The sequence below is a fragment of the Chlamydotis macqueenii genome, chromosome 2, assembly GCF_036417535.1.
Source record: "Chlamydotis macqueenii isolate bChlMac1 chromosome 2, bChlMac1.mat, whole genome shotgun sequence".
NCBI classification, from domain to species: domain Eukaryota; kingdom Metazoa; phylum Chordata; class Aves; order Otidiformes; family Otididae; genus Chlamydotis; species Chlamydotis macqueenii.
Genome location: NC_141557.1, coordinates 93,858,697 through 93,874,563, shown reverse-complemented (window position 1 = coordinate 93,874,563; position 15,867 = coordinate 93,858,697). Strand labels below are relative to the sequence as shown.

At 36.6% G+C, this 15,867-nt stretch overlaps 1 protein-coding gene across 1 annotated transcript in view; it reads left to right on the top strand.

Moving 5' to 3' along the window:
• Positions 1-15,867, top strand: part of PTPN3 (protein tyrosine phosphatase non-receptor type 3) — a 126,692-nt gene that overhangs the window by 77,346 nt on the left and 33,479 nt on the right. The window contains exons 13-15 of the mRNA XM_086740444.1: positions 286-420; positions 1,889-2,065; positions 13,663-13,686. Of these exons, the coding sequence (XP_086596570.1) occupies positions 286-420; positions 1,889-2,065; positions 13,663-13,686 (336 nt within the window). The remainder of the gene's footprint in view (positions 1-285; positions 421-1,888; positions 2,066-13,662; positions 13,687-15,867) is intronic.

Genomic DNA, 15,867 nt, shown 5'->3' with positions numbered 1-15,867 from the left:
CTCCATCTTCTTGAACACAATTGAGTTAAAAATAAGTCTCAGATAAAATTTATTTTTACCCAGGTTTATGATTAGCATTGTAGGCAGGGTTAACAAACAGCTTTATTGCCACAAGTGAAGGACAGCAAATGGCTCTGCGAGAATGGAAATGCGTGAGTAAGGAGGAGTAAGCACAGGAGACTCTTTAAAACACATGAATTATAAAATTGACTTTCATAAGCATATTTTATTTCATTTAAGTTTTCATGCAAAATAATTCACATACAGTTTTTTCTTTCTTTTCAGGTCTGTAAACAGCCAGTACTGCAGAAAAGTTATAGGTGGGATGGTCTGGAACCCATCTATGAGACGATCTTTATCTGTTGAGCATCTAGAGACCAAAAGCCTTCCTTCTCGATCACCTCCTGTTACCCCTAATTGGTAAATCCAATTTCAGCCTTTCCCATACCTTCCAGCCTCCTACCTTTTCTATTTGTATGTACTCTAGCGGAATAATTATGTAGTATGTATATATATATTTAAACATTGTTATTTTGAGAATATATAAGACAACAGGAGAAGAGTGAGTGTCGCTTACCTCAACTTTAGAACGCTTTTGATACTGTCTGCCAAAATATTATACCCAAGTTAAGGCATTATGTTCTGGAAGGGTGGACAACAGGATGATTTTTTTTTTTAAAAAAAAAAAAAAAAAAAAAGATTGACTGGATTCAGAGGGGAGTTGTTACTGGGTTGTACTCTACCTGGAGGTCAATAACAAGTGGAGTACTGCAGGGATCTGTGTTGGGACCTGTCCTGTTTAACATCTTTATGAAGGCAATGAAGTGCTTGCTCAAAGTATGCAGACAACAACAAACTGGGGGGATGAGTCAATAAGCTTGGGGGCATGGCTGCTATCCAAAGGGACCTTGATAATACGGAGAAATGGACAAATGCAAAGTCCTTGGAAAGAAGAATCCAGTGCAACACTATTGTCTGCGATGCAACTCTCTGGAAAAGGACCTGGTAATCTTCATAAGCCGCAAGCTGTACGTGAGCTCTATAGTGTGTCTTGGCAGCAAGGAAGTCCACAGCAACCTGGCAGTGTTAACAGAAGCACAAATGTTAGATCAAGGGAAGTTATTATCTCCTTTTTGCTTAGCATTCATTAGACCTTGTTAGAATGCTGCAGGTGCTTTTTGTGTCCCTTAATACAAGAAAGACACTGACAAAATGGAGTGAGCGCAGCAAAGGCCACCAGCCACCAAGGTAGTCAGGAGGATGGAGCACTTACTCTGTGAGGAGAGGCTGAGACAAATGCACGTTTCCCAGATGCCTAATAACAACCTGGCACTATGTAGGAGGAAGCTAGCTGAAAGATGAGGCCAGGTTCTTCAGTGTTGCGTGGTGGGAGGACAAGGCAACAGGTATACGTTGAAACGAGAGACTCTGGACATAATGAAAAACTGCTTTGTCACAAGGACTGTTGAGCAGTGGTTGCTTAGAGAAGCTGTGCAGTCTCCATCCTTCAAGTTTTTTGAGATCTGATGAGATAAAGCCTTAAGCAGCCTGCACTGATGTCAGATGACTCTGCTTTGAGCAGGAGGTTGGACTAGTTGACTTCCGTAGGTCCCTTCCAACCTGAATTATCCTATTGTTAGAATTTTAACAATACGAGTAGCATTTGGGGGTGGAAAAAACAAATCAGTTCAGTGTACTGACCCTAGCAGTGTATAATTGCCTGATATACTATACAAAATGTTTAAAAATTGATTATTTAAAGTGAGACACATAGGCCTGTCCTGAAGATTTTGGAACTTAGATTGCAATAGGATAGAAATTTCACTTTGATAAAGTTTTATGAATTATTCTGAATTTCCAACTTGTGTTTATGTTCCTTATTTTTAAGGCGGAGTCCTAGACTACGTCATGAAATTCGTAAACCACGACACTCGTCTGTAGATAACCTTACAAATGAGATTAGTTATATTACTGAAACAGAGGATGTTTTTTATACATATAAGGGCTCTCCAACATCAAAGGACAGTGATTCGGAGTTCTCTCAGAACCGTAGTCCACAGAGGAGGTAAGGAGTTGTGCAAACAATTCATTGCCTGTTTTGATTTGTTAAAAAACTCCAAACAAAAAACCAAGCAACTTTAGTATAAAACGATCCTCATCGGTTATAATATTAAAATGAGTTCAGACAGTTTTGTGTTTGCATAAGCTGTATTTTGACAAATTGCTGAAGTGCAAATGCCATGATACAAAATGACAAGTTAAAAACAAAGGAACCCTTCATCCCTAAACAATTCTCCGTAGTTGAGTTCTCAGTAAAATTAGAGAAGCTATTAAGGCACACCTATTCATATCCGTAATATTCTGTTTCCGAGTAGCTTCTGCAACCCTTTCCTACCTGTTACAACCTCTTCCTCTTTTGGGAGGGGGAAGACTTACTGAACTCTTAAAGGAGTTGACTTATGCTCAGCATCATCGGTTGAAAGAGGTACTGCATTGAGTAAACACAGGAATATAATAATGCTAGTGGTCATCCATCTGTTTCCTTCCTCAGAGGAAGAGTAGATTATTAGTCTGAAAGCAGTTTCTGATTTCTGCCTTGAGGTATTTTTGCTATATTCGTTGAGGATCAACTTTGTTCTCCCCTGCAGCAGCCTAGCTACTGGTAGATTTGCTTCCAGGGCTTGAAGTGCCTGTGTTTGGGCACTAATTATTTGGTTGCTCATACATTAAATTTACACATGGCTTCACTCTTATCTTGTAGAGGGATTTCTTAATAAATATATTCAGATTAACACAGTATTAACTTCACAAAAAGGTGTACGAAGTCATTGATTGTTCAGTCTCAAAACGAAAACAGAGCTACTTTAAAACATTCGGCTGGGGAGATTATTCTGTATTAAAATGCAGGTTCCTTTGTAATGTTACAAAAGGAGAATGGTTTCTAGTGATCCCTAATAACTTTAAGGCAAGATATTTTTTGAGAAGCGGTGTATTAATGGAAGCTGATAGGACTCACCTACCTTTATGATGGTGTGCTGCTAGTAGCTGTAGCTTTAAACTCTAGATTTAAACTGTTTTCTTCAAATTTTGATGTGGTAACATTGTTACTACATTACAGCAGAGAGGTTTCTATGAAAGAAGGGGAAAATTAACATGTTGCATGAATATTTGGGGTTTGTCACTGTGGTGTTTCAAATTGTTTTTCCATTTTTGTGACGAAGTCAAGTGAGCCTTAGTACTAGTAATTTTAATAATAGCCATGATAGTATGTAAAAGTGATGCTTCTAGATGTTGTGAATAGTCATAGATAGAAAGCTATGTTTTTCCTGTGTTTTGACATTTACAGATTATACTCTTTTAGAAGTATTTTCTGATGAAAAATAATGAGAGGCAAACCATAAGAGGAGATGAAGGAAAACAGGAGATGACAGAAAACTATGTTATCATGCTGAGTTCTGTGACTGACAGATTGTGTTCTCTTAGTATATTGTTGGGTTTTTTATTTTATTTTCCTTTTTCTTTTCTTCCCTTGTAGTTTTTTTCTTTCCTTCCTGTTTCATCCTATGCCTACTGAGAATGGGGTGGGAAAGCCTGCTTTTATGCTATTTCTCAGATAGTGAAAATAGGATGTCCCTAATTTGAAAATAACACATTCATTCTTTTTCCGAGCACTAAATGACTATCCTGTATCTAAGAAATATCACTCACTGTGGAGATTACTGTTATTGCTTCATATAAACCAAATTTCTTATGCATCTTATCCCCAATGCATTTGTGGCTTCTTAGGTGTGTTTATAGTATTTGATACTTTGCAGGTAACTGAAAAAAAATGCTTGCATAAATCTGATGGATTCAAATTCAAAGTGTGTGTTTTGGAAGGAGAATGGAATGAATAATCCTTTGTTGTATTGACTGTTAGATTTCCATGAAGTAAAATGGTCATTAATACTTTCCTTTTTAACAGTTGGGGTAAAATAAACAGTAACTGTACAAATAAAAATGTTTCTTGTCTACCCTGAAGTTTTTAACAGTTTGTTAGTCCACATTCCAGCTTTTCTTCTTTTATATTACAGCAGTCATTACTTGCCTCACTCCCCTTGTTGAAAGAAGTAAAGTAAAATTAAGTATATATGTGTAGTAAAATCTTTCTTTCTCCAAATGCTTTATTGACAGAGGGAGTCTTACCCTATCAGCTAAATCTGTTTCATAAGAAAAAAGTTTACCTTGTCCATATTTAACACCAAAGATACACACTTGTCCTGGACTTTTGCCACACTTCAGGAATATTTAGATATTAACTATAGAATACCTTGCAGTGTACTGATAAATCTTTTAAAGCCAACTTACCTGTTTTGCCATGCTCGTCTTTAGTAGGTTTGAATTGGCATAATTGAAACACACTACAGAAAAAATACAGATTTGCAATTTCAATATTTCTCTTTCATTAGAAAACAGCCGAGAGTAGCTTTTCATAGTCCTGCTAGTATACATTGTCTTTAGAGGGCTCTTTTTTCACTGCCTAGCTTGATATCTGAGACTATCAAAAAAGGTGTTAGTTAATACTAGTTGTAACTGGTGAATAGCTTTGGTATGAAAAAAAAATCTGAAACGTTTTTAGAGAGCTACTAGCAAACAACTGTAAGATGCTGATTTTTAATCACTTAATTGTTATGTCTAGGACATCAAATCTTAATCATGCAGCTGCTTGATTTTTGTGAACTAAGTATGTTCACATCAATTTCATTTACTATATCTGAAGCTCAAGACTGTGCAAGCTGCAGTTAGCATGGGATATGGGTTTTCTCTATTTTTCAGGCTGCCATCAGCATTTCAGGGGCAGGGGATAGTTTTCACCTGTTTTACTTCAGCCTCTGGGTGATGTCAAGTCCTTTTTGTCAAAATGACAAATTGTCCAAGACAGACCTATCTTCAAAGTGATCTGTTCTGATATACTGATTTTTGAGACAAATACATAGGTATAACAAGACTTACTGTATACCTAATCCTACCAAGGCATGTTTGGAACCTTGGAGGCTATCAGAACTGCAGAAGCCACCACTGCTGGCAGAGTACATACACCTGCATTTATTTCCCTATACACCTTTTTTCCTCCTGACAATACAAAGTATAATTATTTTCTTAATAATAGGTTTTCTTCCTTGCTGTGTTTACTCACTTAAGGGAATCAATCTTTCTATAAAACAGTACACAATTTAGAAAACAAGTTCTGTGGAACAGCTCTTAGTTTAGAGAGCATAAAACATATCAGTTAATATTTCTTCTTCTATTTCTTTAAATATGTTGTAATATATCAACATGTCAATACCTAGAACGATATTTACTGTTAAATAGTTTAAATGATCATACTGGAGATGAGGGTTAAGAATATTTCCATAGAATCATAGATTGGAAGTGACCTTTAAAGGCCATCCAGTCCAACCCCCCTGCAAGGAGCAGGGACATCTCCAACCAGATCAGGTTGCGCGGAGCCCCATCCAACCTAGCCAACTCATGTTGAGTTTCTCGTCCACCAGCACTCCCAAGTCCTTCTTCTCAGGGCTGCTGTCAATCCATTCCCTGCCCAGCCTGTATTTGTACTTGGGATTGTTCTGACCCACGTGCAGGACCTTGCACTTGGTCTTGTTGAGTTTTATGAGGTTTGCATTGGCCCACCTCTCCAGCCCGTCAAAGTCTTTGTCATTTTGTTTTATAATGAAAAAATAAATTTTGTCACTTATAATGTTGTTTCTCTGAAGAAAACAGATTTTTTTTAAATGCACTTTATCTGAACGTTCTACTTTCTAATTGACATTTATGACCTATATCCTACAGACTATGACTGAAAAAAAAGAAAATTGGAAAATAGAGCAAGCCATGTGCATAGGTGAACTGCAGAAAGCCAGGGCAATCTTGTGAGTCTTGTGTTTGGTATAGCTAGACTGCTTCTGCTACCCAAATTATCCTAAGGTACTTTCACATTCAAGTACAATTTGAGGCTCAGACGTAGTGAAAAGAAGCAATTTTTCTCTCTCAGATTAGCGTCTGCAGAAAAGATTGGAGCTGTCTATTACATATGTATTATAGATAAAAAATTGCTCTAATCCCAAATTAACATGTATTAAATAGAGCTTTATTCACAGGGCATGAATAGGTTTGCCTATCTAAGCCAACTGTCTCAAATCACAGCTGCATACAAAACCTGTCATCAAAGACAGCGCTGAAGAGGACTTGAAGAGGACTTTCATTTAGCCCAGGGCTCCCTAGCCTTTGTGAGGAAAGCCTCCCCTGTTGGTTCTTTCTCCTCTTTGTTGCCCTGCTGCTGTGCATCTCATCTGACTGCTACTGCCACTGAAAAATTAACAGTGACACAGTCTTGGAGCCCACACTGAGCCTTCCAAAGTCTCAGGTTCCTTTCTGTGTTATACCACACTTTGTTATGGCTGTGCCTCACCAGTTCAGAACAGATAATCCAGTCTGTCTTCCAAATATATATGTTGTACTCACTCTGTCACTGTATTTATCCCGTGCCTGTATGCGTATGCACATTGTGCTACTATTACTTTGATTTTAAAATGATATCAAGAATAATATTGAGATAAAACATAGTAATTACTAAGTGCACTTGTTTGATAAATGTTTTTTCAGTTAAAACTAGCTTTTCCTTGTCCTGACATCAGCTTCCTTGAAGATGTTTTTCTTGACAGAGTTGCATTTTCTTTATTGAAGCACTGCTGCTACTGACTTACTACGTTTCTTATTTTAAGCAAAGTAGAAAACTTCTCTCTGTTCTATGAGGTTACGTATCTCATCTTCAGATGTCCTTAAACGCTGAGATGTCCATTAGGGAAGAGCTATCAATACGAAGTCTCATGACTTTCCTTTAAGATAGAAACTAAAAGTTGTATTATGAGCCTTTATTATTTCTAGTTATCACTGTGGAAAAGCTGCTTTAATTTGGGTATTTTTTCAAAGTTGTGTCATACCTACAGACTACCTGGCATCAACCCATCCTGACCATCTGCTGTCTTGATAGGTAGCCTGGATAGAGCTCCTGGAAGAGGTTATCTTTGGGAAAAATGTTTCACTTTCAATGTAACAGGTTTATACCACCTGGTGGACTTGTGCAGGAAATTCTTTTCAGTTGCAGTTTTTCCCTTTTTTTTTTAGCTTGGCATAGTACCTGAAGATTACCACTGTTACAGTCTGTCTTGATAAAGATACCACTACAGTTTCCAAATTTGGAATAAGGAAAGCCTCACCAGTGTAGAACAAATCGTCATTACTGGTTTGCCTTTCCATGACACTAATGCAGTCTGTATACTACTGTGTCATTTAAGGGCAAAATGCTACAGTGAAAATGAAGTAGTCATATTGAAGTATGTGACATTGTTTCAAGACCAGTTTGGGAAATTCCAAAATATCTTTCATTTAAGCAGTAACCTTCAAATCTAAGTTGGCTTTAACTGGGGCGATAGACTGATTACCTTTTGGAATCGTGTACTCTGACATGCTTGATCTTGGGTCAGATGGTCGGTTTTATCTTGAAAGACTGTGCTGTCCATTCATAGAGCAAGTTCTGGTTCTCAGTATTGATATTAAAAAAAAAAAAAAAATGCAACTTAATGCTTATCATACCCAGTAAGTAGTTCATGTGTAGGATTCTTCACTGATGAGGTATTACAAGAACAGAAAACAAACTTGAAAGAAACTAGCTTACCCTTTACCTTCAAGTAAATGAATGAAATTTTAAAAGACTAAAATGAGTTTGCTTGTTTCCTTATGTTCGAGTATTTGTTGTAAGTTAAAAATCTGTAGTTTTAAGTGTTTCAATAATATGCATTTTAAACACTTGGTGAACTCAAAATACCAGGGTCCAAGGTTTGCCATGAAAACACAGACATGTAACCAAGTAGTACTTAAGGAGCTCTGAACTTTAACTTTCCTTCTATGTTCCTTTCCCTTTTCTCTAGCATCTTCTGGTGCCTGAGGTGTGATATAGATGTTCACACTTCACAGTGCAGTGAGAAATGAAAGTGAATGAATGAATGACAAGAAATGAAAACTGAAAACCACTGTGTGGTTTAATGCTCTTAACCTTTGAAAATCCAGCTGCGGGAAGCTGCATGGTTTTCTGCCAGTCCGTGTGAAATGGGAAGAGTACTTCTACTACTCTTTCCCTGTTTTGTGGATTTAAGGTTTTAATATGACTTTGTGGGAAGATTGTGTGTTGTTGACAACACCCACATTTGCCCCCTAACTGAATGTTGTCTTGTTAAAGCTGGTGTTTGTTTCAGACCATAAGGTGTTAGATGCAAAGGGTTACTGAGACATACAGGTTTCCTTGTGGTTCAGGGTAATCTTCTTGTTACCTGTGCGGGACCAATTTCTCCTTTATATGAGGAGCAGAGATTATTTTTTGCCTTGTAAATTTAGATTTAATGGGTTGTGCTTTTTAAAATGTTTTTTTAATACTATAGGTGGAATAGTTAGTAGTGTTAATATAGCTGTTACTTGCCCTCTTAATGCCTTTTTTCGTGTTTTTGAACCCACTTTTCCGAGTGGGAAGGGTACTTGTTAGTAAGAATATATAAATTTAACTATGTCCATAACCCGCTATCTTAAGGAAAAAAATAACTAGATTATTGGCTTGGAAAAGTAACCTGATAAAGCTGTGTGGAGGGTGTTGCTGCTTGAACTGTATTCAGTTTCTCTTGTTCACTCTGTAATTAATTAAACCAAAGATGTCTGTCTGGTTTGGAACAGCAGACTGTGTAAGAACAAGTGCTTTGGAAGTTTCTTAGAGTAGACTGAGTGTCCTAACAGAAAAGACTAGCTGTGAAATTTGCTGTTTAAGCAGAAGTAAGATAATTGTCAAACACATTTCTAAATGACATGGTATAGTATCAGTCAGTAAGAAAAACTTACTGACACATGAGACATTATAAATCTTATATTTAGAGTCACACATTGATTGGTGAGATAGATGGGGCTAGCTATTCACAGATGTGAGCATATAATACATGAAGCAGAACCAGAAGATTAGAGAGGTTGAGAAGGGGTCGGTCTCGTTGTTGCCCTACTCTGCCAAAATGAGGTTATCAAGAATATGGAGCTAACTCTTCTTGAAGGTTCACAGCAAAAATATGTGAGGCAGTGGACACAAGTTGTAGCAAGGGAAATGCTCAAAAGACACTGGGGGTAGGGGAGGAGGTGGTGGAAAAAAATTGCGCTTAGATTAGTAAGCCCTCATACACATTAATGGAAAGTTGAAGGTGTTTCCATCCCTGGAGAGCCTCAAAACACAACATGACAAGGACCTGGACACGCTCATCTAACTTTGATGTTGGCTGTTCTTTGAACAAGAGTGTAGGTGATTTCTCAAGATCCCTTCCAACTAAATTACTTTGAGTCTACAATTCTACTTGTTATAAATGTAACATATTGCTGTGCAAGCTTTTCTCTTAGTTAAACATGCTTGCGAAGCTATAAACTTCTTTACCTTATATTCTAAAACACACTTTTGCTGGTGATACAGATAGCATAATGTGTACAGTCCCAGAGTTGGAGGGGAAGGAAATGAAATGATGAACTAGTATACAAAAGGAAATTCACTTGCACAGTGCTATGAATTTCTGGAAGTGCATATATGCTCCTGGTGTAAGTGTGATATATCATCTGGTGAAGGTATTGCACTGAAAATAGATTTCCTGAACGTATGCTGCATTTGTTCAGTTCTTTCAGCTTACCATTTTGATAGACAATAAACTGTAGCTACACAGTGAGATTTGTTGAATGTACTATGGGAACACATCATTATTTTAAGTAAAATATAATTTCTTTTGTGAATAAAATTTGTAAAACACTGCAGTCGAAGAAAGGACCCTTCAGATGTATCCAACCAAGTCCTAGTAACTACTTTCTTGGTAGAAAATTGCAAATAATTAAAAAAAAAAGTTTTAAGTAGAACATTATATGCAGTTGTGTTCAATTCCTTGTTTTTAGAAAATCTGCTGCATTTCACAAGAGTCCATTGTCCTTGTTCATGTACTTCAGTCTTTTTCAAGAAAGATGTTCTAATGCTAGGCAATGGATCTCAGAATATTTCAGTTAGTTTCAAGTTAGTGTTTTAAGACTACCACAAATAGACTTTTTTTTGAGTTTTACTGTTCTCTTCTACTCAAATATACATGAAAACAGTACATGTATATATTTTGCTTATATGTAAACTTTTCTTTTTAAGTATATGTCCTTATCAAAATGTACTACGCTTTCCTTGCCAGTTCACAAAACAGTCACTTCACATCCAAAAAGTAAGTCTTTAAGTTGAATTGCAAATCTGTGATAAGCCAAACTTTCCAACTAGCCAAGCGGTTGCAGACAATCAGAATAAATGAAACTTTCATGGAAAGTCAGTAAACTGGAATACAGTCAATAGATGCAATACAGCATTACTGAAAGTGTCCTTTAATGGGTGATGGCAGCACCTTACAAATGTGAGTGCTTGGAATTTATAGAAAATAACTGAAAAACTTGTGCATACCGTAAAGTCCACAAGTGTTTCTGTAATGGTACTCTTAAGTATGCAGCACAAAGAATCTACGTGGCCTTCTTTACACAGTCGTTCTCTTCAGAGAAATGCTGAACATTAACTATGCAAGTAATTCTGTATATAATTTTTTCTAAAGGCAGCAAAAAGGTGCTGCAGCAAATATTTTCCACTTATTTGGCTTATGAATAATAATCATCCCAGTTTTAATGGTGAGTTCTCAGAAAAGAGGTGATAATGGAAGTGCTGGCACACTCAGTCTCCCCAGCCCTGCAGGTGTTATAGTAAAAGAAGTTTTAAGAACTTCAAGAACACCAGAAGGGCAAACCCTACAGATGTTTCCTTCAGTTGTTTGTAAAGGGGGAGTTTTGCTGCAGTGCTATTGTTTCAGTTGTCCCTTTTCTCTTGGGGTTTTATTTCGCTGTAGTTTAGCATCCTCAGTTCTCAGAACAGCAGAATTCCCTAGTAGGACACATCAAAATGGAGAGGAGTCTTTCTTTTCTGTCCTCCTGAGAGAAAAGGAGAGTTTGATTGGTTTGGGTTTTTTTTCAGGGCAAAAGTTTTTTTTATAAAGATTGTCACTGACAGAGCAATCCATAGTGAGTGAAAGACTGAAATGGTATCATTTTAGATATATTGTGGAGTAAGGAAGAAAAATTATCTGCAGTTTTAAATTGTTTGCTTGTTAGCTGCACCAATGGAAAGCTTAATCTCCTTGCAAGGAAGGGCTCTCTTTCTTGATGAAAAAGTTGAATGGCTGGTCTGGTGAGTGTTTGCTTTTATTGACTTACAATATGGTTCTTGTCCAATGCTGTGGAATGAGGAAGATCAGTTAGCAAAATGTGGAATACTGTGTAGCCAGAAAAGATCATCTAGTTATTCATGTTAACATATCAGTCAATAATTAAAGCTTAGAAATACTTTTTAAGTTGTAGAGATCAAAATTCTGCAGCTCAAGTGTGCTGGATTTTAGGAAGACACAGCTGAATTTTCCCTGATGAATTCTTTTAATCATTGAATTTGGTCACTTTCCAGGTCAAATTTTTTGTTACCTTTTTCTGCTTTAAAAGGTTACAGAACAATTCAGTAACTCTTTCAGAGCTGATAAGTTTGAATTAAAGTGCAATAATTCAACAGATAAAACTTCAGTAAATATTACTAAGAATTTATATGCCATATTTAAGCCTCCAAATGTATTACTAAGATGATGAAAGATTTGCTGCATTTTTATACGCAGTATACGAATGGAAGCCCAAGCTTTTTTTTTTTTCTGTCTCAAATGACTTCACTCTACTGGGGGGAAAGAGGGAAGATATTATAGTAAAATGAGGACATTGCATGGGCTTGCATCACAGTTTTATGGTTTGTAAATTTTTGGTAAAGGCTGATGCAAGGATTAACTTACGGCAACTTGAATTCCATAGAGAATTTGGTAATAGAGCTGTAGCCCTACTGTGGCAAAACATCGAAAAGATGTACGGTTTCATTGTTCTTTGCCTCACAAGGAAATCAATTAGCTTAAACTAAAATAAATTCAATGTTTCTTTATTTTTAGCATGACTTCCTAAGGAAATAAGGCTTATGTCATTGCTGCGTTGCCTGTCTGCCTCTGTTCCCACTTAAGAACGTCTGGACGATTGTGGTCAAATCTAATATAGGAGTGAAGTTTTCAAAGATGCAAAGTTTTCTATTTCTAGTGGAAGTCAGTGACTAGGTAGAAAAAAACCAAACACCCTTAAAGTGACATTCTCCTCTCACTGAGCAATTACACTATGAGTCCAGTGGTTGGCTGTTCCATTTAGATATGGACTGGTTAGGCAGCAAGTGAGTGCGTGTTCCCAAAGGATCTGCTGTGCACTGCTGGCACTTAGAGAGTAAAAATACTATGGGAATTGCAAACAAGGAGAACCAGAGGTATTTGTGGGAGAGCGGAGGTGGATATCAGTGGAATCACAAAGGCGGCATGACAGCAGTAAGAAGGGAAGAAGTTTAGTGCTTTAAAAAAAATTAAAAGTACACATGGCCCAAACCTCCACAAATTCTTAGGGAATCAAGTTTCACCATTCCTATCTCTCAAGGAAGAAATTCTTCATGTTGTAGAGCACATATAAGGAAACTTAACTAGACTGATACTGCTGCTATTTCTACTGTAGTTTTGATGAAACGTAGTACATAATTTTCAGTATTGAGATTGTTTTAGAGACAAGTAATTGAAAATTTATCTGTATATTGTGAATTGCCTCATATAACTTAAGAATTCAACAACTCTGTTCAAACCAAACTACTTCATGTTTTTATTTTTCCAGCATGAACTTATATAACTCCAGGGTTTTTGGTCACTTAATTAAATTTTAAAGATATCCCAACTGCCTTAGACTTAGTTTGCTTTGCAAGCACCTTTTTGATAACTTTTACTTTCAAATTTATCTTAGTATTGCAGCTGTTGCTTTAATTGATGGTGATATAGTTTAGCTTACTGTTTAAGGTGATTTCTGATGAAGCTAATTGAATGCCTTCAAAAATGCTATGTACTGCAAATTTTTATTTCTCTTCCATGCTAGACTGTCCTCATCTGTATAACAACTTCTGCTTTAGTTATGCTTTGTCTTAGTTCTCTGCGAACATCTATTCTGCTCTTGCATTGTGACAATGTGTAAGAAAATTCATGCTTCTGAAGCAGGCGATGCTCATTTCTTGTTACCTATACATAAAGATTTTGCCATGTTTGACTTTTTACAGAATACAGTGACATCTGTAGGAATTGTGATACACATCTAAAGCTTTTTTAAGTGATCTAGTGTGTCTTGCTACATAATTGCCTCTGTAAATTCCTACAGCATTTAAGTTGCGGTGGCAGATCTGTGTTGTCTGTACCTGGGCTTGTGCCAAAAGTGGAAGTAAGCGGTTAGGGCTGCCCTAGGATTTTTGTTGAGTGTTTCATAAATTCCATAATTGTCTGATTCAAACTTTCAGTATCGGATTAAGTATTCTTTAATTTACTGTGGGCACATCTTTTGGCTTTTATGCAGACATTTTTAAAATTAGAGTTTAGTTCTTGTTTTCCTGAAGATTTAACTTATGCTTATTAACTTTTTTGATTTTTTTTTTTTTAACAGGTCCTCTGAACAAGAATCACCAAAGTGAGTTTTCCTTAAAATTTCTACTACAGAATCTTTAGCTTTAAGATATGTAAGAAAATTCATAACTTGAACTGATTTTTCAGAGCATTGCTCTTGTATGGTTAGAAGATAGCAATAAATGTATAAACCAATGAAGACTGTAAAGATTTTTTGAAAAAAAATAGGTTTTTAGATCAGAATGTGGGAGGTCTTAAGTCCTAATACAGTCCTAACCTCTTATAACAAAAAAAGTTGGTTAAAAACTGTTTTAAAAGATAAATGATGCAAAAATCCGCTGGTAATTTTCTCTGATAACTCTTTATATATAGACAGAAGTCATTGACTGAAACAACTTGTCATATTCTTCTGGTATTGTAAATTTTTCTCTGCACTAGAAAATCATAAACTGTAATCTCAACTTGCAAGTGAAACGTTTTGGGTTTTTGGTTTTTTTAAATTGCTGTGTTGTGGAAAACTTAAAATGTATTTACATATACAATGTTCCTGCTTGCTTAACACTGACCTCACAGGAATCATGAAAAGTCCTGGAAGCTCTCAGATAAAAACAAAACCTTGACAGTATAATTCTTTTAAGTGTCATTATAGTTCGCTACTTCAAAGTATATTCCAGTTATTGAGAGAGCAAAGTGAATAATATCTCCTGAACACTGAGAAATATTTTTTGTAATAACTGAAAGTGTTGCACTTAACTCTTACTGCCAAGTACGTATAGTGTAACTGAACATCAGAAATATTATGGCAAGAATACATTTGCTTGATGGCACTTTTCAGGATGTTTATATTTGTTGCAGTCAGATTTCCACAAGCTGAGAAATAAGTGTTTGCTTTATTAAAGTCTGCTGCAATGCAAGTCCTGTATATTAAAAGCCTAAGCTACATTCATCTATAGTGTAGTATTACTTCTTCATTGACAGCTAGCAGTAGCATCTGGAAATGGTTCAGAAGAGCTCACATATATAATTAGACTAGTATCAGAGCAGAAATAAATGTCTGAATTTACAAATTTTAATGCCAGAGTTTACTTGCATATAGTTCTGCTACTTTAACTCTGTAAGAATTAGACAGAAATAAACTGTAGAGATAAACTGCTTTTAGGGATAAACTATAATAAACAACTAACAGCACATGCACTTCCAAGGATCAAATATGTTTCGTTGCAGTGCTGGGTTGTCAGCAGCAGTGCGGAGTGTTCCTGCAAAACGTACTGCCACTGAGCATCATGATCCATCGTATAAGTGAAAGGTCTGTCTGCAGTGGGGTAATACAAATAGCTAGGACTCAGTGTTTGCCGTACACAGCGCTGTATGTTAGTGATGAGGAACTGTGTCTAAGCTATACCTGAGCTTTCTCAAGGGCAGAGGTTTTCACAAAGTATTATGTAGTATTTATAAAGAGGGAGCAGTTAGTGTGTATGGTACCTGTGAATTTGTTCCATTTAAAGAGGAGGTTTAGTTGTATCAGACGGAGGTCTGCATTTCATTCTCTTCAGAAGACAGCATATAGCTAAATGAATGTTTGAATGGTCCTGGAGCACGACCAGGGAATTTGGCCAGTTCTAAGGGTTGAGGTATTTGTTATCGTTTTTGTTATCTTTGAATTTTAAGGTCCTTGTCTCACTAGGCCAGGTCTGCACCCTGGTTTAATTCTGGGTCCTTCTTCATGGTTATAGCTACCTCAACAACAGAATATATTAACTGTCATTAGACCTTTCATTGTGACTTCATTTCCTATTTCTCTGACAATTTACCATGGCTTTTCTCCAAACCACCTTCTCCCAGAAGAATAAGGTTTAGATGGAACTCATAAGAGGCAGGAGTGGAAAAAAAAAAAGTGCTTTGCAAGAATGACAGTGGAATCACAGCAAAAGATTTTCATGGGTACGATTGGCAACTGAAGTGCCTTTCCCCTGGGGTTCAGCTCTCATTTCCTCCTTTGTGTTACTGTGATTTCCTGTACCATTGCAACAGTGCCTTTCACTGCTAACATCCAAGTATTTTTCTAAAAATGTTTTTGCTACTCTGGTTTTGTTTTGACCATTCTTCTGGATCTCCACTGATCAAATGGTAGGCTTTAGATCGTACTCCAATCGTGTTACCCTGCACCTCAAGAAGTAGCATTAAATCCAAAGTGTAAAACTTGCTCTTTTAACTGGACAGTACATTTGTATGTTTTACTGTTTAA